The following is a 27,546-nucleotide window of genomic DNA, read 5'->3' as shown; positions in this document are numbered from 1 at the left end:
ATTCTAGTTGGGGGATATAGGTAGCACACAGGAGAACATTTAGTTTCTGTGGAGATCATTTTCTTATACATTTCTAGTCAGATGTCAAATGTTCCTGTTTTTATGAATTCAATAGGGTAGGTTAGGCCTGCTCTATAAGAAATTAGCATACCCCCTGAAACACGTCCTTGTTTCAGACCTGGTAGTTTGGTGGCTGGGACTACCAGATCTCTGTAATCTAGAGGGCAACCAGTGGGTCCGTCTCCTCTACACCATGTTTCTTGTATGATGACAATGTCTGTTTTTCACAATTTCTTTGGTGAAGTTTGGTAAAGTGTCCCCCCCCCTCTCTCTCTCTCTCTCTCTCATTCTCAGTCCCAGTCTCTATCTCTCAGTCTCTATCTCTCGGTCTGTCCCTAATGTTCTCTGTCTCAGTCTCTCTCTCTCTCTCTCTTTGTCCCCTCAGATGGCTGAGAACCTGATGACCATTGCCTATGAGGCCGGGGTGAACCTCTTTGACACAGCAGAGGTGTATGCCTCCGGCAGGTCAGCTTTGTACACCATCCTCCACTGCTCTCTTCTGTTCTTTCTCTTTGTCTCTATACACTCTGCCTGCCTCTATCCATCACTCCCTCTATTTCTGTCCATCGTTCAGTCTCCCCACTGTTTATTGCCGTTTGTTCATATTGTCATTTCAGCATGTCTTCTCCTCTCCACAGGGCTGAAATCACCCTGGGGAACATCATCAAGAAGAAAGGATGGAGGTGATATTAACCGTATTTCTAATGTGACTCATCTGCATATGAGTAGCTGCATGTCTAATTATATTACATCGTAACTATTTTTCTGTGAACTTTGCTTTTCAAATTTCATAAGAACAGACAGACATTGTTGTTTTTTTTAACATAGATCGTTTAAAAAAAATAGAAGCTTAATCACCGGCAGATTTCTTTTCAAATGCTTTTGGCTTCTCCGTGGTTGACGTCGTGTCACTGTGTCGGGAAAGGATACATTCTATTTCATTCTTGTGCTCTCTAACCTCTCCTCCCATTTCACTGGCAGGCGGTCTAGTTATGTCGTGACAACCAAGATCTACTGGGGAGGGCAGTAAGTATCCTCGGGGGGGGGGGATGCCAGATATAACAGTCATTATTTCTCCATTGCTCTGGCAAAGTGACTCTGTATTGTTGCTATTCATCCCCTGACTATACTGGAACTCCATCACTCTACAGGGCGGAGACGGAAAGGGGACTCTCCAGAAAGCACATCATTGAAGGTACAGTCAAATGAAGGATACACAGTGGCGATGATGATGACGATGACGACGGTGGTGAGAATGACAATAAGGGCGATGATGACGATGATGCCCATTACGTTGCAGGTTTGAGAGGATCCTTGTCCAGACTCCAGTTGGATTATGTGGACATGGTCTTTGCCAACCGTAATGATGTCAACAGCCCTATGGAAGGTCAGTCACAGTCACACCAGTCCCTCTACTCCAATGTCATGTGTTCATTGCTCTGCCCGACAACCCTTTATGGTGTCTAATATGCACTCGGAAAAGTGTCTTGAGGTTTGCATTCTAAGCATGTAATATCTGTGTTGTTACAGTATGCTTATTACCAGCGTGTAACAAGTTGGTTCATGTCATTTGCAGAGATAGTCCGGGCCATGACCTTTGTAATAAATCAGGGCATGGCAATGTACTGGGGCACCTCTCGCTGGAGTCCCATGGAGATCATGGTGAGTCCCCTGTTATCTCTCCCTGTTATCTAATACCTTCCAGTCAACACCTGCTCCTGTTCGTCAATGGCTCTGTGGTGATGGTGTTACTCTGTTTCCCTGCCACCAGGAGGCGTACTCAGTGGCGCGTCAGTTTAACCTGATCCCACCAGTATGTGAGCAGGCTGAGTATCACTACTTCAAGAGGGACAAGGTGGAGGTGCAGCTCCCTGAGCTCTACCACAAGATAGGTCAGTCGTCCACAGTCCAGCGAACAGCACCAGACGTCCTCACAATGCTGCTTGCAGAGAACTCTTAAAACATTGTCATTAATCTCTCGCGCTCTCTCTCTCTCGTTCCCTCTCTCTCTCTTTCTCTCTTTCTCTCTTTCTCTCTCGCTCTCTTTCTCTCTATTTCTTTCTCCCTCTCTCTTCTCTCTCTCTCCCTCTCTTGTCTAGGTGTAGGGGCAATGACCTGGTCTCCCCTTGCATGTGGGCTGATCACAGGGAAGTACAATGAGGGTGTACCTGACATCTCCAGGGCTAACATAAAAGTGAGTTCTCCAGACAAAATACAATTCATTCAATAGTGGATATTCTCCTGTGTTTTCTACTTGATTGGATTTATTTAGTACCTCCTATACCACTTTTTGCCCATTGGGCCTATAACTGTGGATGACACAATTAAATATTTCTTTGTTTGTTCTGTCTAATATTGGTGCAGGGTTACCAGTGGCTGAAGGAGCGGGTCAACAGCGAGGAGGGACGCAAGCAGCTGGCCAAGATCAAAGAGCTCCGCCTAATGGCTGACAGACTAGGCTGCACCTCCGCACAGCTGGCCATCGGTATGGACGACGTGTGTGTGTGTGTGTGTGTCTGTACATGCGTCTCTGTTTTTTTGTCCATCTCTGTTATCTAATGTCTCTGTCTGACACTCTAACATACTGTTTTGAATTGAAACGCAGACTTAAATAGAAAGCGTCAATCTGCCACATCAACTCAGCCTCCATCTCAGATCCCTCTCGGTGTTCTCTCCTTGTTCTCTGTCCTCCTGTAGCCTGGTGTCTGCGCAGTGAGGGAGTGAGCTCAGTGCTGCTCGGTGTCTCCAATACTGACCAGCTGATGGAAAACCTGGGTGCCCTTAGGGTAACCACCCTCCCCTCAACGTCACACCACTCTGATTTTACACTTTTCACTGAACACTCAATCAGAGCTCGTCAAACGAATGTCATTGTCATAAGTATGAAATGTAACAAATAATTATATAATACAAAAAAAGATCTGTATTTTTTTAGGCATCCTTAATGTCACTTAAGATTCCATTTTAGATTAAGCAAACAAGCAAGCAAGCAATCACCAAATGATTTTGGGCTAGTCCTAAACTGACGTTCCATGTTATGCCCGCAGCTTATTTCACAGATGACTCCTCAGACCGTGGCTGAGATTGACTCACTCTTGGGAAACAAGCCCCACTCCAAGAAAGAGCCACGAGCATGAAGAGGAACCGATGGAGTAAAGGACAGAGTCAGAGAAAGATGACGAAAAAGTGATGGCGTCGAGGAACATCGCTCTTTCACCCTCCAGTATAATCAACAACCTGCATGTCCTCAACAACATTGTGCTTCCAGTATTTGCGCATATCCATTCGGCGCATTGCATTGTATCATGTATGAGAAAAAAAAATCTATATTTTAATGTGCAAAAACAATGATTAGATCAGATATATTACAGATCCCTCACTGACTGATAATGTCCACAAACAGAAGGTGAGGCAGGTAGCCTAGCGTTTAAGAGTGTTGGGCCAGTAACCGAAAGGTCGCTGGTTTGAAACCCTGAACCGACTAGGTGAAAATCTGTTCGATATGCCCTTGAGCAAGGCACTTAACCCCGTAAGTCACTCTGCATAAAAGTCTCTGCTAAATGTGAGGCCAAATCATGGAGTGTTTGGTTTCTTCCAGAAAGACCAATGAGGGTAAAGTTGGAGATATGAGGTAGTTAAATGGGGGCCCTCAGTATCGTCAAGAAAACTGCACTCTACTTTATCAACAATGAGATGAGAACTTTTTGATGCCATGAAGCAACTTGAGACACAGCTCTGCACTCTCCCACTGACTTTGTGACCAGTGCTGTCATAAGACACTCTTTCTCCACAGTTAGTGAGTCGCTATTGACGTTTAGTACCCAGCAGAGAGCCAAAGGTTAGCAGCACATCGGTGTCTGGCTTGTCATCTCCTTATGTGACTGGCCCGTCACTGTGTCCTTTAACAGCAGTGTCTTCCTAGGTGTCTTCTCTGTGTATAAACTGTGTGCATGTCCCTTTAAGAGAGACCAGCCCAAGCAGGGTGTAAATGTGGCATGGCTTTTGTGGTTTGTGTAGATTTGCAGTGCCCCTCTATAAGCAGTCTTTTTGCACTAGCAGGTGGGACGGGCTGATACAGGCTCTGCACTGTGGGCACATCGTGGAGCTTTACTTTAATTACTCTCTGCAAGCCCGCTGACAGGGTCTGTGTCTGTGTGACGTGTGTATTGTCCTCCACGTCAAAACTATTTCTGCGTCAATAACAATGACAACTATTGCTTTTCCTGCTTGTTTTGGAAGAGCCTATTTACTCATCCACTAAAGACTGTGGAGAGTGGACCCCCTAATGAAAGGTACTGTAGGTCATTCTTCCTCAGCAGCCTTAGACAGCGGGTACAACCTACTGTGGTAAACTAGCAGTCGTTCAATGTGTTTCTGTTGCTTTGTTTTAACATTTTGAATGAGCCCACATAACATGCAAATCATGACCTTTACATGAAGAATTCTTCAAAGTGCAACGTTCGCCCCGTAATGTTCTGTGTGTTCTATCTCACTGGGAATGAGTCAGACCGAGAGAGGTAGCCGAGTGAACTCAAGTGTGTCTGAATTGAGAAATGATTGGCACCCTTGATAAAGATGAGCATAGAAGACTGTATGAAATAGTAAGACAAATACTGAGCTGTATTGTACGCAAAATAAATGGGGACATTATATCATTTCATACAAATACAATTTCTCATAAAATAGATTTTGTTTAAAACAAGTAATCATTTTGTAAAAAATATGGGGGTCAACATTATTGTAATCTGTTTTCAATACTCCTGCAACCTCCCCTTCCAAGGATAACAGCATTGAGCCTTTTTCTAAAATGTTTTATGAGATTGGAGAAAACATTGGGAGGGATCTTAGACCATTTCTCCGTACAGAATCTTTCCGGATCCTGATATCCTTAGTCGGTGTTTATGGACTGCCCTCTTCAATTCAAACCACACGTTTTCAATGGGGTTCGACTCCAGAGACAGAGATGGCTAGAAACTGTCTGGACTTGAACCTCATTTGCATTGCAAAATGTTGATTTTGTGGTCAATTAACCATTTCTTTGCTTATTTTTATGTGTGCTTGGGGTTATTGTCTTGCTGGAAGATCCCCTTGTGGTCAAGTTTCAACCTCCTGGCAAAGGCAACCAGGTTTTGGCTACAATATCCTGGTACTAATTAAAGTTCATGATGCCATTGACCTTGTCAATGGCCCCAGGACCAGTGGAAGCAAAATAGCCCCATAACATCAAAGATACACCACCATATTGTACAGTAGGTATGAGGTACTTTTCACATATGCATCTTTCTTTCAACACCAAACCCACCACTGGTGTGTGTGGCCGAAGAGCTCAATTTTCATGTAATCTGACCATAGCACCGGTTACAATCCAATTGTCAATGTTGTTTAGCAAACTCCAGGCGTTTACATTTGTTGGATGATGTGAAAATAGAGGTATTTGGCCACGAGAGTATTGATAGGTATGCCCCTATCTTTTTCATGTTTGTTTTTTTACTTGATAGACAATCTCCTTCTCTAGCCAATTGTATTAGTATAAAATAACGATTTTTGAGTATACAATATACATGTAGTTCTGTAGTTTTAAAGTATTTTTTTGCTCATCTTAATCAAGGATGCCAATAATTCTGGGGGTGACTGTAGTAAATAATCATTTGGACTTTGATTAAATGCAATGTGCTTTTTTGCACTTCTCTGGGGATGAGATTTAGACAGTGTTGTGTTGGAAGCAGATTATGTTGGGTGTTTCATTGGGCAGCCTGAACCCAGCTGCTTGGCCTATTTCTGTAGTTCATTGTAGTTTTTCCTTACCAAATGTTATAATTCTTTCCCAATTGTATTAAAACTTTCAGTCAATGTTTGTCTCTATTTAACTTCTGTTAATTACATGTAGATATTACTCCTAGTAGCAGGACGTACTCCTGCTATGTGAACCTTTCATGTTTGTGAACCTTGGTTTGTGGTCAGGTTCAGGAAACACTCCAGGGCACTAGTGAATTTGGAATGAGAGAGATTTGTCCCACACTTGTTATCCCCCTGTCATTACTCATGAGTGTTCTCTGTGCTTTTTGATACTGGTTTGTTTGTGTTCTAATCACTGGTGTATGTAAATACTAGAATATGGAATATTGGAATGTGACAAAATGTTGGATTCTGAAGTGAGCAAACGTCAAATCTAACCAGATTGACATGTTGTTTTGTTCTGTGTTTATGTATTTTATTAGCAGGCTCTAAGTTGAACTGAAAAGCATCCACCTAATGTACATAAATGCCTAGATCGCTCCTTAAGACTAGCTTTGCCTGCATAAATTATATTTTACTGTCTTGAAACAAAAACCTGAAAAAAGAGAAAGAAGCCTTGAATGTATTTCTGTATGCTTGCCCTTAAAATATCAGAAGAAAACTATACCTCATATGTCATTTGGTGGTCATGCAACCAGATCTACCGGCAGCTTGGCAGGGCCACACACACACATACACACACACACACACACACACACACACACACACACACACACACACACGCAGTAGTTATCATGGTCTGCCTGCCTTTTGGCAAAGCTAAAAAATCAAGTAAAGATTTTGCATTGATTTAAAATCATATCAAGCTTCTGTATATCCATGTTCCCCCAAGAACCATTAAATGGCTAAAAAAGTGTTTGGTAATATTGCGCAGTATTTCATTGGCATGCTACGAGCAGGTTCGAGAAAATCTTCCAGTGGTTTTCTATTGAATGCATCTCTTATATGCATTATTTGATGTTAATTACTTGCTCATCTCACACAGTAACTCATTAAGGGTTCTGCTCATCCTTTTTTTGTGTAGGCAGAGAAAAAAATACAAGATTGTTTGCATTTTGCTGACAACCTTGGGTGAAGGGAACCTCAAGAGAATCATTACCATGGCAGCGACGGACAGGTATATTTTGGAGATGACCAGACATTGATCATTGCCAGTGTGATTTAGATGGACTGGTCACCACCTGCTCACCACCAACACTCATCACCACCTCCATGCCCCTGGACATTGGCAAGACCACAGTACATTATCCAGGTGCCTGTCACCCCCTTGTTCTATGCCTTCCTTCTTTTTCTATCTCTCTTCCCTCTTTGCAAGTCTCAGTTAATTCAGCCTGTGGTTTCTGTTGGAACCACAGCACCAATTCTCTTAATGAATTTCTGCCCACTGCAGTTTGAAATGTATTGGGATGAATCTTGTCCTGGAGGCAAAAGCTGAGCGGTTTCCACTAGATGAGCCAGCCACAAAGTCAAAATCATCTACATCGTTGAAAAAGATCATGAAAACAAAAAATGTGCTTTACGGTCTTATTTCAATGTTAGGGTTAAGCCTCCCAACCCACATATTTAAAGAGTAGTCGTTTTTTTTGTTGTTAAAATGTAAAAAGCCACACCTTCATGGACCCACACCCTTTCCCAATGCATTTACAGGCTCTTCTCGACCTTTATGGAATTGATTGTTTTCCACAGGACGCAAGACACAATGTGAGTGACTAACGGCCAGCAATAGTAAAGATGTGGCCTGGTGAATCTGCCTGCTCTCTCACTGCACGTCACATCACCTCTATGCGCTCTGTCTATTTCCCCATCTTCCCCTTTCAGTCTGTTCTCTGTCACCAGTCTGTCAACCCTACTCCTCTCTGCTGTCTCTCCTTCTGCTCAGTTCCTCTGTGTTGAAGTAAACACTCTGAGACAACTGGATGTCTGACCTTTACAGAGTAAAAGTGAGAAGTGGGGAGGGAGAGACATCAAGGTAACAGACCAGTAGGCTCTGTTGTGTTTCAGATGATGACAGCTTTTTGTGTTAGGACTCTGAAAAACATGCACTGCACAGACTGGAAAACCAGAATTTCTGTCTGATTCCATCGTCCAAACACCTTCAAGTTCCACCAGGTCTTTTTTTTTAGACAGAACAGACTGATCTAAACTGACAGATCAGATCTGTGTCTGACTCCCAGACAAGGGGCTTGTCCAACTCTTCACCTCCTGCTCCTTCCATTTGCTTGACAGAGAAAACACATCGACTGATACAATGTCAACAAAGTTCAATAAAGCATCCGTATACACACTGCATGGTATACTAGACTTCTGGCCTCCACAACTGTTTACAGATTTCCTCTTTTCATACGTAGTTTAACCTGTACTGTAGGACATCATCCTCCCTTCAACTGATCAATCGCTTAGTTTATTTATTCATGAAAAGTAAAGGGATAGTAATGCTTTCAAATTTAATTCACATTTTAATATTTATTTCATGAAAAAAAACATGTTCTCATTGATAACATGAACATGAATATTGCCATTTATTGTCTGTTTTTGTGTGTGTAGATTGACCATCAGATAACAGCAAAAAGGCACAGTAAATAAACTCAAGAAACAAAACCAAAAAGATGATTCAACATATATTATTTCAGTACATTCACTACCAACAATGTGTCCAGACATAGAAGGCTATAGTAAATAGCCTGTTATGTTGATTATTCTAAGAAAGAATTGGCTAGCTCTTTGATAATCTTTCAGTATCTTTTTTTGTTTTCTTGTTGTGTTATTTCTTACATTATTTGCTTAGAACGTTTCTTGTATTATTACCTACAGCCGGACACATCATTATATGTATATATACTGTATTTACATTCAGGTCTCTGACATTGCTGGTTCTAATATTTCTTCATTTCTATTTATTTGCTGGATTATGTGTGTATAGTTTATTTTATTTTTGCTATGTATTAGCTACAGCACTGTTGGAGCTAGAAACACAAACATTTCGCTGCACCTGCGAAAGCATCTTCAAATCTGTATACAATGACCAATAAAAATAGATTTTATTTCAATATTCTTTCTGTTGATATGCGCATGCGTATTACCCCCCACAAATGTTTTCAAACAATGTGCTTCTGGTAGTGATCATCCAGTCCAAGATGGCGGACCTCTTAGGCTTAATCTTAAAATCAATGGAAAACCCTCCAACAGTGGGCGACAAAGAGAGCTGATGAAGGGACCGGGGTATCAGCAATAACAATCTATAGTCATTTTTCCTCAATTCGTTTGTAACTAGTTGATTGTAATGAAAAGTTACAGGATCCCTTACGTGGTATTCCCAACCTCTTTATAATCTGTACAGAAAGGTATCCAGTCACATACGAGTATTTGCACTTGTGGTGAATTGCATCCTTGTTCAATAAAATGTCTCTGATTGGTAAAAAAAAAATTAAAATCTGTTATTGTATTGCACTCATTGGCTAAAATTATCCTTCATTCAAGTGCTGCGTGGGAAGCTGTTTGTTCATGCAAAGCAGCTCCGCCTCTTTTACAGTCTGCGTTAGTTGATAATAATAAATATTATATGATACAGTTCATATGTAAATCACATGCAGGCTATGCTAGTCGTCCCTAATCGGGAAATGATATTGTGAATTACACCTAAACAACTATAGCATATGATCCTTTTATTTCGATACAATCCTGTTTCGGAGCTCTACGGACAATTCCTTTGACCTCATGGCTTGGTTTTTGCTCTGACATGCACTGTCAACTGTGGGACCTTATATAGATACAGTGGGGGGGGGGAGTATTTGATACAGTGCTGATTTTGCAGGTTTTTCTACTTACAAAGCATGTAGAGGTCTATAATTTTTATCATAGGTACACTTCAACTGTGAGAGACAAAATCTAAAACAAAAATCCAGAAAATCACATTGTATATGTACATAAGTACTTGATACATCAGAAAAGCAGAACTAAATGTTTGGTACAGAAACCTTTGTTTGAAATTACAGAGATCATACGTTTGCTGTAGTTCTTGACCAGGTTTGCACACACTGCAGCAGGGATTTTGGCCCACTCCTCCATACAGACCTCCTCCAGATCCTTCAGGTTTCGGTGCTGTTGCTGGGCAATACGGACTTTCAGCTTCCTCCAAAGTTTTTCTATTGGGTTCAGATCTGGACACTGGCTAGGCCACTCCAGGACCTTGAGATGCTTCTTACGGAGCCACTCCTTAGTTGCCCTGGCTGTGTGTTTTGGGTCATTGTCATGCTGGAAGACCCAGCCACGACCCATCTTCAATGCTCTTACTGAGGGAATGAGGTTGTTTGCCAAGATCTTGCGATACATGGCCCCATCCATCCTCCCCTCAATACGGTGCAGTCGTCCTGTCCCCTTTGCAGAAAAGCATCCCCAAAGAATGATGTTTCCACCTCCATGCTTCACGGTTGGGATGGTGTTCTTGGGGTTGTACTCATCCTTCTTCTTTCTCCAAACTCGGCAAGTGGAGTTTAGACTCAAAAGCTCTACTTTTGTCTCATCAGATCACATCAGACTCCCAATCCTCCTCTGGATCATCCAGATGGTCATTGGCAAACTTCACACGGGCCTGGCATGCGCTGGCTTGAGCAGGGGGACCTTGTGTGTGCTACAGGATTTTAATCCATGACGGCGTAATGTGTTACTAATGGTTTTCTTTGAGACTGTGGATCCAGCTCTCTTCAAGTCATTGACCAGGTCCTGATCCCTCACATTCCTCATGATCATTGATGCCCCACGAGGTGAGATCTTGCATGGAGCCCCAGACCGAGGGTGATTGACCGTCATCTTGAACTTCTTCCATTTTCTAATAATTGCGCCAACAGTTGTTGCCTTCTCACCAAGCTGCATGCCTATTGTTCTGTAGCCCATCCCAGCCTTTTGCATGTCTACAATTTTATCCCTGATGTCCTCACACAGCTCTCTGGTCTTGGCCATTGTGGAGAGGTTGGAGTATGTTGGATTGAGTGTGTGGACAGGTGTCTTTTATACAGGTAACAAGTTCAAGCAGGTGCAGTTAATACAGGTAATGAGTGGAGAACAGGAGGGCTTCTTAAAGAAAAACAAGTCTGTGAGAGCCGGAATTCTTACTGGTTGGTAGGTGATCAAATACTTATGTCATGCAATAAAATGCAAATGAATTACTTAAAAATCATACAATGTGATTTTCTGGATTTTTGTTTTAGATTCCGTCTCTCACAGTTGAAGTGTACCTATGATATAAATGTTAGACCTCTACATGCTTTGTAAGTAGGAAAACCTGCAAAATTGGCAGTGTATCAAATACTTGTTCTCCCCACTGTAGGTGTGCATCGGTGATGTTGTACCCACAGCGTCTATTAAAACATTCCCCAACCAGAAACTGTGGATTGATGGCAGCATTCACGCAAAACGAAAGCGCAAACCATTGCTTTTAATCAGGGCAAGGTGACCAGAAACATGACTGAATACAAACAGCCTAACTATTCCCTCCGCAAGGCAATCAAACAAGCTAAGCGTCAGTATAGAGACAAAGTAGAGTCGCAATTCAACGGCTCAGACACGAGAGGTATGTGGCAGGATCTACAGTCAATCACGGACTACAAAAAGAAAACCAGCCCCGTCGCGGACCACGATGTCTTGCTCCCAGACAAACTAAACAACTTCTTTGCTCTCTTTGAGGACTTCACAGTGCCACTGACACGGCCCGCTACCAAAACCTGCGGGCTCTCCTTCACTGCAGCCAACGTGAGTAAAACATTTAAGCATGTCAACCCTCGCAAGGCTGCCGGCCCAGACGGCATCCCCAGCCGTGTCCTCAGAGCGCAGACCAGCTGTCCGGTGTGTTTACGGACATATTCAATCAATCCTTATCCCAGTCTGCTGTTCCCACATGGTTCAAGAGGGCCACCATTGTTCCTGTTCCCAAGAGAGCGAAGGTAACTGAGCTAAATAACTATCGCCCAGTAGCACTCACTTCCATCATCATGAAGTGCTTTGAGAGACTAGTCAAGGACCATATCACCTCCACCCTACCTGACACCCTAGACCCACTCCAATTTTCTTACCGCCCCAATAGGTCCACAGACGACGCAATCGCAATCACACTGCACACTGCCCTAACCCATCTGGACAATAGGAATACCTATGTAAGAATGCTGTTCATCGACTACAGCTCAGCATTTAACACCATAGTACCCTCCAAACTCATCATTAAGCTCGAGACCCTGGGTCTCGACCCTGCCCTGTGCAACTGGGTCCTGGACTTAATGACGTATCTACCCCGCTGATCCTCAACATTGGGGCCCCACAAGGGTTCGTTCTCAGCCCTCTCCTGTACTCCCTGTTCACCCATGACTGCGTGGCCATGCACGCCTCCAACTCAATCATCAAGTTTGCAGACGACACTACAGTGGTAGGTTTGATTACCAACATCATGATGGATTATTGTGTGTAGATGTATGACGAATGTAACTTAACAAAAATGTGGAAAAAGTCAAGGCGTCTAAATCATTTACGAATGCCCCGTACATGCCCTTCCCTTCAGTTGTGCTGTGCATTTTATTGTTCTACCAGAAGCATAACTGAGTAGATGTATTCAAAATGAAAATAAACTGAATTTATCCTATGTATCTGGCAGGAGTTTGCTCCATCAGACGATGAGCTGGAGGCTTACCAGAATGGACTGGAGTGGGACCCCCCAGAAAGCTGTTTACAGGCGCAGACTTAAAGTAAGACTGGAGACAAACACAGTCGCTCACATTCACTGGGGAACAAAACTGAAGAGCAGCACAGGACACTCTGCTTCCCACAATTGAGTCTTGCTCCACCTTAGATATACTCACTCTAACAGTACTCATTTGAGGTTGGGTTCAGAGCTGTTGCTTTAAGAAGGTTTTTGATTGTGGAACCTGTCCACTGCACTTCAGGAACCAGCTGTGTTGACTGTAAACTAGTCATCTCTGTAAACCCGTCGCAAGACCCACTGGTTGATGCTTATTTATAAAAACCCTCTTAGGCCTCACTACCCCTATCTGAGATATATAGTGCAGCCATCATCCTCCACATACAACACCCGTTCTGCCAGTCACATTCTGTTAAAGGTCCCCAAAGCACACAAATCCCTGGGTCGCTCTTGTTTTCAGATCGCTGCAGCTAGCAACTGGAACGAGCAGCAACAAACACTCAAAGTGGACAGTTTTATCTCAATCTCTTCATTAAAAGACTAAATCATGGACACTCTTACTGACAGTTGTGGCTGCTTTGTGTGATGTAATATTGTCTCTACCTTCTTGCCTTTTGTGCTGTTGTCGGTGTCCAATAATGTTTGTGCCATGTTTTGTGCTGCTACCATGTTGTGTTGCTACCTTGTTGTTGTCATGTTGTGTTGCTACCATGCTATGTTGTTGTCTTAGGTCTCTCTTTATGTAGTGTTGTCTCTCTTGTTGTGATGTGTGTTTTGTTCTATATTATTTATTTATTTAAAATCCCAGCCCCCGTCCGTCCCCGCAGCAGGCCTTTTGCCTTTTAGTAGGACGTCATTGTAAATAAGAATTTGGTCTTAACTGACTGGCCTAGTTAAATAAAGGTTCAACAAAAAAATACAAAAATAGATAAACATACTCCAGAGGCCGACCAGGCATGGTTGAGTGTGAAGAGGCTCAGTATTGATTTGTATTCCTTAGTGCATCACATCTCCTCATGATCTGTGCTCTGTTCTTTGCATAACAACATGTATTTGTCTCTCTTCCCTCAGTACCAGTGGCCAACAAAAGGAATGGCCATGAATGAGATCCGGGCCAAGAAACGTCAGAAGACAGGCGCGGAAGACACGGGGGCAGGCAGCAGTACCACCTCCTGAGAGGGTGTGTGTGTGTGTGTGTGTGTGTGTGTGTGTGTGTGTGTGTGTGTGTGTGTGTGTGCGTGCGTGCGTGCGTGTGTATGTGTGTGTGTGTGTGCGTGAGTAAGTGACTGAGTGTAAAAGAGAATTTAGAGAAAATGTGTGAGGAGCACAGAGGGAATACCTCAAATCTGTTCTTATACAGTATTAACCTACAGTTGGCCTACTGCTGTATATTGAAAGACCCTACGTGTTTTCCAGGACATATATAATAGGTGAAACTCGTGGGTATGGATGGAAGGTTCTTGAATTATGAATGTCCTCTGTCCTAGACTGGTTGACATTTTCATATTCCATGTTCCAACCAAATTGGTAACTTGTAAGTCTGAGAATTTAGAGAATTGTCTCTATTGGCATCCTTTCTGTCTACACCAGTGTCCTGTCATTTCTCCCACACAAATGAGTCCCTTTCCCAGTGAAAGTATAGAGGATCGGAGCACAGCCATGAGGGCCAACAGTTGGTTGCTGAGAGTTTAGCCTTTGTCTGTTTTTGCTCTTTACAAGGAAAATAATTTGTTTTGCAACATCTAGTAGCAGTAAGGAATTACTGCATATTTTGTTATTGGAACGTTTTTGTGTTGTTTTTTTAGTGTTGTTTTTTTAATGTATGTAACCTTTATTTAACGGGGCAAGTTAAGAACAAATTCTTATTTACAATGACGGCCTACCGGGGAACAGTGGGTTAACTGCCTTGTTCAGGGGCAGAACGACAGATTTTTTACCTTGTCAGCTCAGGGATTCGATCCAGCTACATCATGTCTTTGTTATAATTTCATTGTTGGTGTCATATTCATGCCGAAGTGTCTCATTTAAAGACGCAAAACACTGTTTGGCATCGGACTACCTATAAACCACTGTTGTGTAATCTCGTCTGGTCAAACTGAATCAGTGAGTCACACTTAAATGAGGATTGGAATCAGTTTCCTATGCTATGTGGACATTGCTGTGCTGTCGTTGTTTTATTCTGTGTTTTCCCCCATGCCTAGTCTGTAAAGATTTCAGCATGAAGGCTGTTTGAAAGTAATCGTTTTAATCCATGTGTGTTTCCTGAATGTTTAAATAAATGCTGGAGTAATGTTGAATAATAGTCTTTCCTCTCGTGTCCCATAACATTGCAGTGTGTTGGTAGCCCTACTAGGTGCGTTTGCCTTTTAGGAGGGAGGGTAGATGTCTTGAGACAAAAATACATTAAGGCCTAAAAGTATCTTTACATATGTTTTACTGCTTTGAAACCTAAAAAATACACACTGTCATTTCTAATTGGGCAATTCTCCAACACGATTTACTGTGCATCGGCCCTTCAGTCTTCATCTCACATCTGCAAATTATCTTGACAGCGGAAGTGAGCTTAATCTTTTTCACTGCCATTTCAATTCCTCAACCATTGGACCCAGTTGACAGTTGCCGTGGCCTCTCTGGCTGAGCCTCAGACTTTGTGTCCCTCCACCGCCGCACTAGCGCACAGGTTCCATTGTGATCCAGTAAGAGCTTCAGTTCTCCCTATCGAAAGATCTTATCTGCCTTTGAATCTTTAACAAATAAGCAGCGGCTTTTGACCTCAAGGTCATGTCATTTCCATTATGACATCATAGGCTCCCATTTTTATTATGACATCACAGGCACCCATCCCGTTTTCATTAGGACATCATCGAAATGTCTAGTTAGGGCTACTGTGCATTTTAGAGACAAAGTAAGTCTGCTTTATTTCTCCAATTAATTATTTGACAACGTAGGGTTTATTCCTACTGTAGGCCTACTTGACAACCAACACCCATAAGATAATTTAATATACTTGTATTAATTCTCATCCTCTATCTGTGAAAGCATATGATTTCAACGTCCTGACGACCTGAACTTTGACAGCATCACGTCATTCATTTCACCCCAGTTTATAAATTGGCGTATTCTTCCTGTAGGAGGCGCCTTCGTGAAAACCAATGATAAATTCATGATTTTATGGGGAGTTTCACACGGTCCTGGGGTTTGCTGTCGCAGTTGCTGCTATTTCATTTCATATTGACAAGCAACATGAAGCATATTTTCTTATTAATTTGCATACGTATGTTCGTTGGTTGTGGCGGTGATGTTATAAGAACAAGGAAAGGTAGGACGGACGGCCTGCAAATCTAAAGTTAAATCGTTACCTGCAACTGATGCAATGCGTATATGATGTAGTTAAAAACAACATTTAACATTCTGAGTTTTACTATATGAATACACAACAACCGCTACTTGCGATGATCTACGCTTGTGTCGTTTTTAATCTTCTGACTTTCATCATTGCAACTTTTTTTTCTATATTTGGCAAGTGTACACAGTGCGTGTATTTCTGTCCTATCTATAAGGTTCGTGTAGTATTCACACAGTAACTTGTTTCAGAACTTTGTTTAACTATCTTTATTCCCGAAGGCGTTATATTTTGATGATCAGTCTCTTTTATTTTCTGTTTATGAGAACTCCTGCTTTGCTTCATATGGTAAACGCTTCAGCTGCTCAAATTACTTCTTACCTTCCCTCCTTCCCTTTTTTATTGCACCCAGTGTCTTCAGTTTTCTGTACTTTCAAAGAGAAAACGTACAGTCCAGGAGACAGCTGGCATCCTTATCTGGAACCCTTTGGATTCATGTTTTGTATGCGCTGTTCCTGCACTAAGGTACATATAGTTAGAATACGCCATTAGTCCGTTTAGTCTCATCTGTGGGTTAGCTTAATACAGTATGAAACCACAACACTGTCATATAGACTACTGTATCAAACTGTCTGAATCTGAGTGATATTGGATCATAGGCTACTGCATGCAGAGGATTTAGGCTACACGCTATCTATAATACTGGCAGTCGCTTGAAAGGATTTTGGTGGGTGGGATTTCAAGGTATGCCTGTAAAACATGTACCGTTTCCCTCTCTTAGACAGGCCATGTGAAATGTAACACAATTAAGTGTCCTACTCTGCAGTGTGAGAACCCAGTGACTGACTCTGAGCAGTGCTGCCCTCGCTGTACAGGTAGGATCAGACATTACCATACAATAGAGCAAGAACAACATCCTGCTTTGGCACTCGTGTACATTTTTTTGTGCTTGCCGTTATCTCCTCAGATGAGCCGAGGATTCCAGCTGGCCTGAGAGCCCCGGTGAAGTCCTGCAAGTATAATGGAACTGTCTACCAACCGGGGGACACCTTTGCCAACCACGACCTCTTCCCATCTCGCCAAACCAGCCAGTGTGTTATGTGTACATGTTCTGTAAGGCACACTCTCTCTCTTCCTGTAGTTTACGGTGTTGATCTTTTACAATGGAGGCTTTGACGTTACGGCTCGTTATTCTGAGAATGTAACTGGGAGTTTTTCCTCGTGTGTCAATATCGGACGACTTAGATATGACCTAGCCATAATACTGGAGCTGATGATGTAGCTACAATGCCCTGTGGTAACCAATGCCACCCTATTCTGCAACATCTGACATCCCTTCTGTCTCTCCTTCAACTTTTTGTCCACTGTTGTTTTTAGAATGGAAATATCTTCTGTGCTCTGAAAACTTGCCAGCCACTGACCTGCTCCTCGCCATTCTCAGTCCCAGATACCTGCTGTCTAGTGTGCAAAGGTGCTAACATTTTATTTCTTGCAACATCAGATTTGCATCATACTTTCTGTTAAAGTAAATATCAAAGTCAATAAGTATGTCTCCTGTTAATTTCTCTGTGTTTAGATGGCGGCATTAATGGGTACTCATCAGTGGAGCATAGAGGCCAACAGCTGAACCGAGGCGTTGTATGTATTTTTCTGTTAATTCATTAATGACTCTAGTCTTCTAGATTTGTAAAACCGTCATATCAACAAACCAAAAAATGACAACTAATGTTTCATCTTCATTTGTGAGACATGCAAATCAACTTTGATGAAACCGTGTGCGCAGGGGATTTTGATTTGAGGGGAGGTATCTGTACTGTCCATATGTCCATGTTCATATCTACCTGTGTTACTGTATTTTATAAGGAGGGGGGGGTTCAACTCATTGGCATTGGAACTGCACGTGAATCGAAAATAATCTATTTGTGTCCGTGAATATACAAGAGGCATTCATTGGACCAGTGTGCTGGAGAGCAGCTCCAAGGGCGCTCTGTCCGTTCTACTCCATCCACAGTCCGGGGTACTCCCAGAGGCCTGAGCCTGCCCAAACTCCACTTCAAAGGTGCTGCAGAGACCACTGTGAATTTCCTGCTGCAGAAAAGCCACCAGAAGGGTGAGAATTTAATGACAGCCCTACATTGATAATAGACTTATTGATAATTCTCCTATTGTCAATGCCTACAATAGGCGACCGGTTCTCTGGTCATTGAGCAGTTCCATGTAATACAGTTTTCCACAAGTGTTTCCACACGCTTGCCGAATCTTTGGACCATGTTCCCAAAACTCTCGACACAAAGCACCAAACCACAAACACAAAATGCTCAACTCTACAAATCTCTAGCAAAAGCAAACACTGTTTTATCTCTTTCCAAAATAGTTTTTTTTGCATTAAAATCATACACACACATGTCATGAATAGATCTGTCTAGCAACCAACAACAGACGGATGTGCTCAACACAAAACACTACTATGAATATCCCATCAGTAGGTTTATGCCTTTTGCATTTTCAGTGTTACACTGTAGCTGGTTGTAAAAGGTTGTTACAGTAATGTATACCTACTCAAATATACAATATTAAACACACACACACGCAATACCGTAACAAAAACATTGTCATTTATTTCCAACAATTGTGTTTTATATATAACTTTCCATACCCAAAAGGAGAAAACCAGGGGGAAAAATCAGTAAGATAAAGGGTTTTCTGTGCAAAAATAAATAAAGGAAAGTGGCTCTTTCTAAAAGACAAAAATGTGCAAAATGTAAGAATAAGACATTAGGCTGCATCCTGCCTCCTATTTAGGTCTGGTCACAGCACCTCATCTATAGTAGTGGCCAAATGTTTTGAGAATGACACAAATATTAATATTCACAAAGTCTGCTGCCTCAGTTTGTATGATGGCAATTTGCATGTACTCCAGAATGTTATGAAGAGTGATCAGATGAATTGCAATTACAGTTTTTTTCCAACTGCTTACACGTTTTTCAAAACTGTCTCCTTTTTTTCAAAACTCTACACACAATTCCCAAAACTGCACACACAAAATGCAAAATGCCTCACATCTCCTTCAAAATGTAACACTGCATTCAAAATGCCATAAACACATGTCAGAATGAAGCATTTGCATCAAATGGCAAAAACTGCTTTCATAATACTACATTTTTGGATATACCATGTAAACACTGTTGTTCTAAATCTAAAGCTCTTTGGTCTTTCATAGGCTTATATCTACATTTCAATACAATGTTCTACAGTGAAAGTAATCTGCTGAGGGGTAACAAGTACACTGTAAACACCAATGCAATGTAGAAACAGAAAATATTTATTAGGCCAAACATTACTGTTGTATACAGTAGCATACAACAAAACCATAAACATAAGTAAACCAAAAGTATATTCTTTAGAATACAGTAAAGAACACAATTGTGTGTGTGTGTGTGTGTGGCGTCCCAAGGGGGCAGTACAGGAATTGGTAGGGGGGTGGCAGTCACCAGTGCTAAGCTACGCTTCATCTATTCTCCGGCCTGAGTCTGGCCACGATACTTCGTCCACATCACAAGATAGGTTTTCTCTTGCCAAACATCGAGGGAAGAATCTCCTAGCATGGCGTATCCAACCTTGGACAGAGGCAACCTCTGTCCCCACACAGACCATATTCATAATTGCAGTCTCTTGTACATCTGTAAACAAGCGTGCTCGTCCTCCATGATGTCTTTGCCTTTCCACTCTGTACAGAATTCAAACACAGTATGTGTTCAGCATAGGAACTGTAAACAATGTACAACAAAATGTAGTACAGCATGATAACCAACCTTATTCATTCAATGCAGTGCAGTAAATGGATGGCTTAGAGTTACAAATGTTTATGCAGTACTATGAAGTCATACGTATTTTACAGTGCATTACTGTAATGCTAAAATAGTCATTAGATAGTTGCATACCTGTTCTCATTTCTGAAGGTTCGAATTATGGACGCCACTGTAAATCGACTCAAATTGGGCTGGACTCTCAGTCCAGCCTCTCTCATGGTCAAACCGTGGTTGATCACATGATCAACAAATTTTGCCCTAATCTCATTAGAGATGCCTCCATCCTTCTCTTCTTTGCCCTCGTCCTCTTCCTCTCCCTCCTACTCCTCTTGCTCTCTGTCCATATTTGGCATCTATTGTTCAAAACAGGTAATCTGACCTTTGACCTATTTATAGGCCTATACTACAGTAAAGCAGTGATTTGGTTAGTGATCAGTTAAGCTATTAGTGTTTGCACATGTGAGGAGTGTGTGTGACCTGGTGAATAAGTGTAGCATTTTGATTGGTTGTGTTTGGAAAAGGAAAGCAAGTTCCTGTTAGATTTTTGTGTTTTAGGTTGAGAATTGTGTGTAGTATTTTGAAAAAAGTGTTTTATGCAATTGACAACTGAGTCAAAGGCTGAGAAATAGCTTATGGTTTTTCACATTTGGTGTGTAGTTTTGCACTTTGAGTGAGAGGTTTCAAAAATCGTGTGACATGAAAAGATTTTGTGTGTAAGCAGTTGGAAACAAACTGTAATTGCAAAGTCTCTCTTTGCCATGCAAATGAACTGAATCCCCCAAAAACATTTCCACTGCATTTCAGCCCTGCCACAACAGGACCAGCTGACATCATGTCAGTGATTCTCTTGTTAACACAGGTGTGATTGTTTAAAGATGACGAGGCTGGAGATCACTCTGTCATGCTGATTGAGTTCGAATAACAGACTGAAAGCTTCAAAAGGAGGGTGGTGCTTGGAATCATTGTTCTTCCTCTGTCAACCATGGTTACCTGCAAGAAAACACGTGCCGTCATCATTTCTTTGCACAAAAAGGCTTCACAGGCAAGGATATTGCTGCCAAGTAAGATTGCACCTAAATCATCCATTTATCGGCTCACCAAGAACTTTAAGGAGAGCAGTTCAATTGTTGTGAAGAAGGCTTCAGGGCACCCAAGAAAGTCCAGCAAGTGCCAGGACCATCTCCTAAAGTTGATTCAGCTGCGGGATCGGGGCACCACCAGTACAGAGCTTGCTCAGGAATGGCAGCAGGCAGGTGTGAGTGCATCTGCACGCACAGTGAGGCGAAGACTTTTGGAGGATGGCCTGGTGTCAAGAAGGGCATCAAAGAAGCCACATATTCAGGAAAAATGTCAGGGACAGACTGGTATTCTGCAAAAGGTACAGGGATTTGACTGCTGAGGGCTGGGGTAAAGTCATTTTCTCTGACTCCCCTTTCTGATTGTTTGGGGCATCCGGAAAAAAGCTTGTCCAGAGATGACAAGGTGAGCGCTACCATCAGTCCTGTGTCATGCCAACAGTAAAGCATCCTGAGACCATTCATGTGTGGGGTTGCTTCTCAGCAAAGGGAGTGGGCTCACTCACAATTTTGCCTAAGAACACAGAAATGAATAAAGAATGGTACCAACACATCCTCTGAGAGCAACATCTCCCAACCATACAGGAACAGTTTGGTGACAAACAATGCCTTTTCCAGCATGATGGAGCACCTTGCCATAAGGCAAAAGTGATAACTAAGTGGCTCGGGGAACAAAACATCGATATTTTGGGTCCATGGCCAGGAAACTCCTCAGACCTCAATCCCATTGAGAATTTGTGGTCAATCCTCAAGAGGCGGGTGGACAAACAAAACCCCACAAATTCTGATAAACTCCAAGCATTGATTATGCAAGAATGGGCTGCCATCAGTCAGGATGTGGCCCAGAAGTTAATTGGCAGCATGCCAGGGCGGATTGCAGAAGTCTTGAAAAAGAAGGGTCAACACTGCAAATATTGACTCTTTGCATTAACTTCATGTAATTGTCAATAACTTCCTTTGACACTTATGAAATGCTTGTAATTATACTTCAGTATTCCATAGTAACATCTGACAAAAATATCTAAAGACACTGAAGCAGCAAACTTTGTGGAAATTAATATTTGTGTAACTCAACTTTTGGCCACGACTGTACATCACAAGCCATGTTCTCCCTGGCTAAATAGCAGGGAGAGAATCTTCTGGAGTGACAGATCCAGCTGCCGAAAGGCCCCACATCAACTTCACCACATGCATCCTCCATTGCCTGGAAAAGAGGCATGCGTGTGAGGGGATGGCGTTCATACACCTTCCATCGCCAAAAAAACTCTTCAATTGGATTTAGGAATGGGGAATATGGTGGGAGGTATAGAACAAATTGTGGGTGGTCGATGAACCAGTTGCGGACTAGAGCAGCCCGGTGGAAACTCACGTTGTCCCAAGAGACAACATAACTGGACTGCTCTGGTCCACCCCTCTGCTCGGCTGGAATGAGGATGCCATGTAGTGTGTCCAGGAATGTGATGAGAAGGGCGGTGTTGTAGGGACCAAGGTTGGCATGGTGATGGCTGATGCCTTGCTGGCTAACGGCTGCGCACATGGTGATATTCCCTCCACCCTGTCCAGGGACATTCACAATGGCACAGTGGCCAATAATGTTCCGTCCCATTTTGGCTAGGTTGAAGCCAGCCTCAACAATGTAAATATAAACGTGCAGAATTGCAGCGGCATCCAGCTCCAAGACTCTCTGAAACAGACAACGAGACAATATGTGACATAGACCTAGAGTGGTCAGTGTGGTGAGGCACAATACACTGGATTACAGTACTGTAACGTGTCTATACAGTGCTGATATGATAATAAAATCACAGTGTATATAGTACTTGCACATATTCATAGCGATGTTCTTTAACCCTCTCTGAGTTTCGCTCAAATGGCCCCCTGTAGACCCGTTTCATCCGGATCTGGTTGCATTGAAATACACTGTCCAATGTTGACAAGCCCACCTGGTGAATGTTATTGTGTTGTCTGCAATTATGTGGTTCTGGATTTCTCCTAGTCTAATGGTGTTGTTTGCCACCACCATGTTCACAATAGCCAGTCTCCTGTTCTGGTGTGAACAGCCGTTGTCTTCCACCATGGCCTGGCCGTCTCTCAGTTCACAAATATGATATGATTGGTTACAGTAAGTTAAAATAATCTATTTTCTTTCAATATGAAATGACATTATTGTAACATTGGCCAACAATCACTGAGTAACAAAGGCCTTACTGATATGTCGGACAGCAGTATACTACAGTATACATGCATAAAGAGCATAGTGTAGATGGTAGGTAACTTACCGGTTCTCATTTCTGAATGTACGCATGATGTGTGCAACCGTGTAGCAGCTCAGATTGGGCTGAACTCTATGCCCAGCCTCCCTCATACTCAATCCATGGTTGAGCACATGGTCAACCAATGTCGCCCTGATCTCATCTGAGACAACTGTCCTTCCTCGTCCTCGTCCTCCTCTTACTCTCACTCCTTCACCTCTAGCTCTTGCTTCACCATTGACTTCCATTTTCCTCCAAAACAGGAGAGCTCATCTGTGGCCTTTTAAATCAAATCAAATTTATTTATATAGCCCTTCGTACATCAGCTGATATCTCAAAGTGCTGTACAGAAACCCAGCCTAAAACCCCAAACAGCAAGCAATGCAGGTGTAGAAGCACGGTGGTTAGGAAAAACTTCCTAGAAAGGCCAAAACCTAGGAAGAAACCAAGAGAGGAACCAGGCTGTGGGGTGGCCAGTCCTCTTCTGGCTGTGCCGGGTAGAGATTATAACAGAACATGGCCAAGATATTCAAATGTTCATAAATGACCAGCATGGTCGAATAATGATAAGGTAGAACAGTTGAAACTGGAGCAGCAGCACGGCCAGGTGGACTGGGGACAGCAAGGAGTCATCATGTCAGGTAGTCCTGGGGCATGGTCCTAGGGCTCAGGTCCTCCGAGAGAGAGAAGGAGAGAATTAGGGAACGCACACTTAGATTCACACAGGACACCGAATAGGACAGGAGAAGTACTCCAGATATAACAAACTGACCCTAGCCCCCCGACACATAAACTACTGCAGCATAAATACTGGAGGCTGAGACAGGAGGGGTCAGGAGACACTGTGGCCCCATCCGAGGACACCCCCGGACAGGGCCAAACAGGAAGGATATAACCCCACCCACTTTGCCAAAGCACAGCCCCCACACCACTAGAGGGATATCTTCAACCACCAACTTACCATCCTGAGACAAAGCTGAGTATATAGTGCTATAGCTCTGATTTCTAAGTGAACAATTCAGCAACTAGTGTTTACACCTGTGAGGAGTGGGTGTTGCCAATTGGTGTATAGAGCCTGGCATTGTGATTGGTGTTGCTTTCCAAAGGGACTAAAGAGATTTTCATTTTGAATGTTGTGCCTAATGTTGAGAACTGTGTAATGTTTTGCAAAAAGTGTAATATAGAATTGAAAACTGAGTGTACAGCAGGAATTGTGCTTGCAATTCTGCAGACTTGGTTATTAAGGGATTTGGTACATGAGTTTCAGGTTTCTGTGTTTTGTGTTTTCAAGTTCCAGTTGTAGTGTGTAAACAATTGGGGAAAAAACTATATAACCCTTACAGCTTTGGGATTTTGTAACAATATTTAATACAAGAATATATGTTTTTTCATTTCTCTCAGCATGCCAATACAGCGGCAAGACCTACTCTCATGGTGATGTGTGGCACCCAGTCCTGGGGAAGGTCCTGGAGTGCATCCTGTGTACCTGTAAGGATGGCATGCAGGATTGTAAACGCCTCACATGTCCCAGCCAGTATCCATGCCAACATCCCATGAAAACCGAGGGGAAGTGCTGCAAGATTTGTCCAGGTAGTAGTGAACAATTGTTTTTTTTCACCATATGTTTTTGACAAGACAAGTAATCTCTCTGTTTCTTGCCCCTAGAACTTAAAGCTGAGAGCAACGGGACTGACTGTTACATGAACACGAATCTTGGACATGACCATAACAAACTCTCGGTGTACAAAGTTAAGCCGCCGTCAAAGGATCAGACCGAGGACACCGTTAGGATAATTGCTATTGAAAGTCAAGGGACGGCTGAAGTTGAAGTGTAAGTATGGAAGACTGTTGGAGGTAATAGGAGTGGGGGGGGGGATGTTAGAGGGCACTAGCATGGCAGTGTTAATAACAAAGTTACAGCAGTGGATTATTTTACTATTTGGAATATCACCCATTTTGTATTTTAATTTTTCCCAGGAGTTTTACAATGAATGGAAACGGGAGAAGTTCTGAAGAAAGATCTTCTAGATAATCCAGATAACTACACCTTACTGGCAACATTAGATGAAGGTGAGTTGATGTGATGTTTTCCCGGAATTAAAAGTAGAATAGTCCTCTAGTTATACATCTTGCAATCCTTTTAGTTTCTTTTAAGGAGAGCTTTTCCTTGCCAATGTGAATAGTTGGGCAATACAGCTCAAACCATTTCTAGACATAAGGTCATAGACTAGACATATTGTAGACCAAAGGAAATTTAATTTCACCAGATTAAAAAAAACAACTGTTTTTCTCTTTGTCAGTGACCATCTTGTTTCCTGCTGGGGAGTTGCTTTTTGTCTGCTGTTGGATAGCCACATGTCTTTGTTCTTTTTACACAGAGACTTGGAAAAGATTCAAGGAGGAAGAAGACAATCCCAGGACCTGTGAGGATGGGATCAGGGAGGTAGTGAAGTTCTTGTATCCAGACCAGCTGTGCTCATCTTAACTTTCATTCTCTGACTTTGAAGTTGCATATTTACTACAGGGGACATCGGTGGAAAATGCGCAGCATTCATATCTATTTCATTAAACATGAAGCAAAGCATTGCTTATTGGTTAGAGAATAACAAGCTTTTGTTTCTTTTTAAATGTCAACATAACTCATAACAATGTGATGTCCCATATTCTCAGTAACAACATTGTTGGTAGCATTTTGGTAGTAGAAGACACAAAAATAGGGGAGAAAATGCTTTAAATTCATCGCAGTTATCTCATTTTTGTTTTATGGCATGCTGGAATACAGTAAATCTGGTATTATCTAAAAAATACAGGTGTACATGTATATATTAGAAAAATACTGCCAACTGGCCATAGCATGTTTTTATAGAGTAGACTATTTTAACAATCACTTTACTCTTCTGCTAAATACTGCTGTTTGAAACCATATGCCTTTTCAGAATGTACCAAGAAATATTAATCAACATATTTATTGTAAATACAAATATGTTAACATATGTAATTTTGGCAGAGTGTATAATATTGGTTTGTTTGATATGTTTGTTTGTACATTATGTATACATTTGAGTGTGTACTGGATGGTCCCTGTCTTGCTTTATTTAGCTCATTGGGCTATACACTAGTGATTTCTGCAGAAAATGTGGGTTTGTTGTCTATGCATTGGTATTGCCTTGAAAAAGTGTTTGAATGTGTTCTTTCATGAGAGTGGTTACTTTGGTTTGGGGAAACCACTTTCCATTATGTTCTCTGATATATTTGTCATTATGCTATAGGTCAGTTTTCTACAGGCAAATTTGCCATATGATTCTGTGCGATTTCAGTGCTTCATGTACGTCTTTCCCTTTTGCACAGTTGCGAGGCGTTCTTGCACGTAACGACGAGGCTAAAAGTTGTGATATTGTTGAGCTCGACCTGAGGCGAGAATTCCAGCGCAAGACGGGCTGTGGTTTTCTCCTTCGACTATCCTCCAGTGAACACAGTCGACCAGGAGGATTTCAGCTTTATAAATTGTGCCTATAATTTGGATTTGTTCTCCAGTGTTATAGTTTGTTTTCTCAAGGGTTATAAGGGCCTAACGGAGATGAGCACAACAATAGAGCACTGTTCATTTGATTTGATATATATATGTGTAAGTCAGGAGTTGGAAGGACACCAACATTTTCCAATAAAGATAACTGAAGAAGAGATGTCTCCGGGAGGAATTATATTGAAAAATAAGAATAATATTGCTTGAGGCCCCAGTCTTTTGGGAAAAAAAAGGTGTAGAGCACAACTGGAACAGGATTGTCAAATAGTTCAACATAATTAGATTATTTGCAGGATGTATAATCTACCAAAACCAAGAAAAATAAACCCTTGGTCTTTAAAAATGGAGGATATTATTGCTGTTTTTCTTAGCACATCAAATAACTATTATGACAAGTTACTGAGAAAGTATGTCATTACTGTTCTACACACATTGAGATGGCTGGCTTATGACCACATCATCTGAGGTCCATGTTTGCCTTTGAGTTGAGTTGACCTGTGAACAGCTTGTCAACAGGCTTGTTTAGGTCAACAGGTGTAAAAAAAAAAAAATAATAATTAAAAGGCCCCATTGTCCCTGTGCCATATTCTTTGCAGTGAACTAGCCGTACACAGAGTCCTGTCGATATGGGAGCAGTGCACCGACTTGTGACTAATATGCCTCCTCTGTGAATTTCAACAGTCCACTCTCTCCCGTCACAGCCACAATGACTCATTGTGTTGGCCTCACACATTGCGCCAGACAGCGCTGCACATCTCTCACTAAAGGCCTGACAAAATATTTTGAAACAGAAGACCCTCAGTTGTAGACCTTAATAGTTTCACAATGAAGCTGTGATTTATTTCTGCTGGCTGTTGGACTTGACAGTTCCTGGCAATATATTTTTTGGGAGAGGTTCAAGGTGGTCCTCCTCAATGAAGAAGGTAGATGTGTCCTTTTCAGCTTCTCCATTATAAACCCTTCTCCATTATAAAACTTTCTCCGTTATAAAACCTTCTCCATTAT

General features: G+C 42.1%; 2 protein-coding genes across 4 annotated transcripts in view; both read left to right on the top strand.

Moving 5' to 3' along the window:
* LOC135550372 (voltage-gated potassium channel subunit beta-3-like) overlaps nucleotides 1-3,617 on the top strand; it is a 28,877-nt gene extending 25,260 nt beyond the window's left edge. For both annotated transcript variants that reach the window (XM_064981096.1, XM_064981094.1), the window contains exons 4-14: nucleotides 446-525; nucleotides 699-743; nucleotides 1,042-1,086; nucleotides 1,212-1,255; nucleotides 1,361-1,447; nucleotides 1,637-1,722; nucleotides 1,832-1,952; nucleotides 2,160-2,254; nucleotides 2,425-2,545; nucleotides 2,758-2,846; nucleotides 3,108-3,617. In XM_064981096.1, coding sequence (XP_064837168.1) covers nucleotides 446-525; nucleotides 699-743; nucleotides 1,042-1,086; nucleotides 1,212-1,255; nucleotides 1,361-1,447; nucleotides 1,637-1,722; nucleotides 1,832-1,952; nucleotides 2,160-2,254; nucleotides 2,425-2,545; nucleotides 2,758-2,846; nucleotides 3,108-3,197 — 903 coding nt within the window. In that variant the 3' untranslated portion in view covers nucleotides 3,198-3,617. The remainder of the gene's footprint in view (nucleotides 1-445; nucleotides 526-698; nucleotides 744-1,041; nucleotides 1,087-1,211; nucleotides 1,256-1,360; nucleotides 1,448-1,636; nucleotides 1,723-1,831; nucleotides 1,953-2,159; nucleotides 2,255-2,424; nucleotides 2,546-2,757; nucleotides 2,847-3,107) is intronic.
* Nucleotides 3,618-15,681: 12,064 nt separating this feature from the next.
* Nucleotides 15,682-25,432, top strand: LOC135550371 (chordin-like protein 2). Of its 2 annotated transcripts, none has more exons than XM_064981093.1 (11): nucleotides 15,682-15,857; nucleotides 16,294-16,406; nucleotides 16,708-16,756; nucleotides 16,849-16,994; nucleotides 17,259-17,352; nucleotides 17,458-17,519; nucleotides 17,823-17,991; nucleotides 24,420-24,608; nucleotides 24,684-24,849; nucleotides 24,996-25,088; nucleotides 25,397-25,432. In XM_064981093.1, exons 1-10 carry the CDS (start codon nucleotides 15,710-15,712, stop codon nucleotides 25,048-25,050), a joined length of 1,191 nt encoding a protein of 396 aa, XP_064837165.1. In that variant the 5' UTR covers nucleotides 15,682-15,709; the 3' UTR covers nucleotides 25,051-25,088; nucleotides 25,397-25,432. The 2 variants fall into 2 exon arrangements, with proteins under 2 accessions (XP_064837165.1, XP_064837164.1); XM_064981092.1 differs by having other exon boundaries at nucleotides 16,663-16,756.
* Nucleotides 25,433-27,546: the final 2,114 nt, after the last annotated feature.

Source organism: Oncorhynchus masou, chromosome 12 (genome assembly GCF_036934945.1).
Source record: "Oncorhynchus masou masou isolate Uvic2021 chromosome 12, UVic_Omas_1.1, whole genome shotgun sequence".
In the NCBI taxonomy this organism is placed as follows: Eukaryota; Metazoa; Chordata; class Actinopteri; order Salmoniformes; family Salmonidae; genus Oncorhynchus; species Oncorhynchus masou.
Note: the sequence above shows the minus strand (reverse complement) of the source record. Positions and strands in the feature narration are given on the sequence as shown.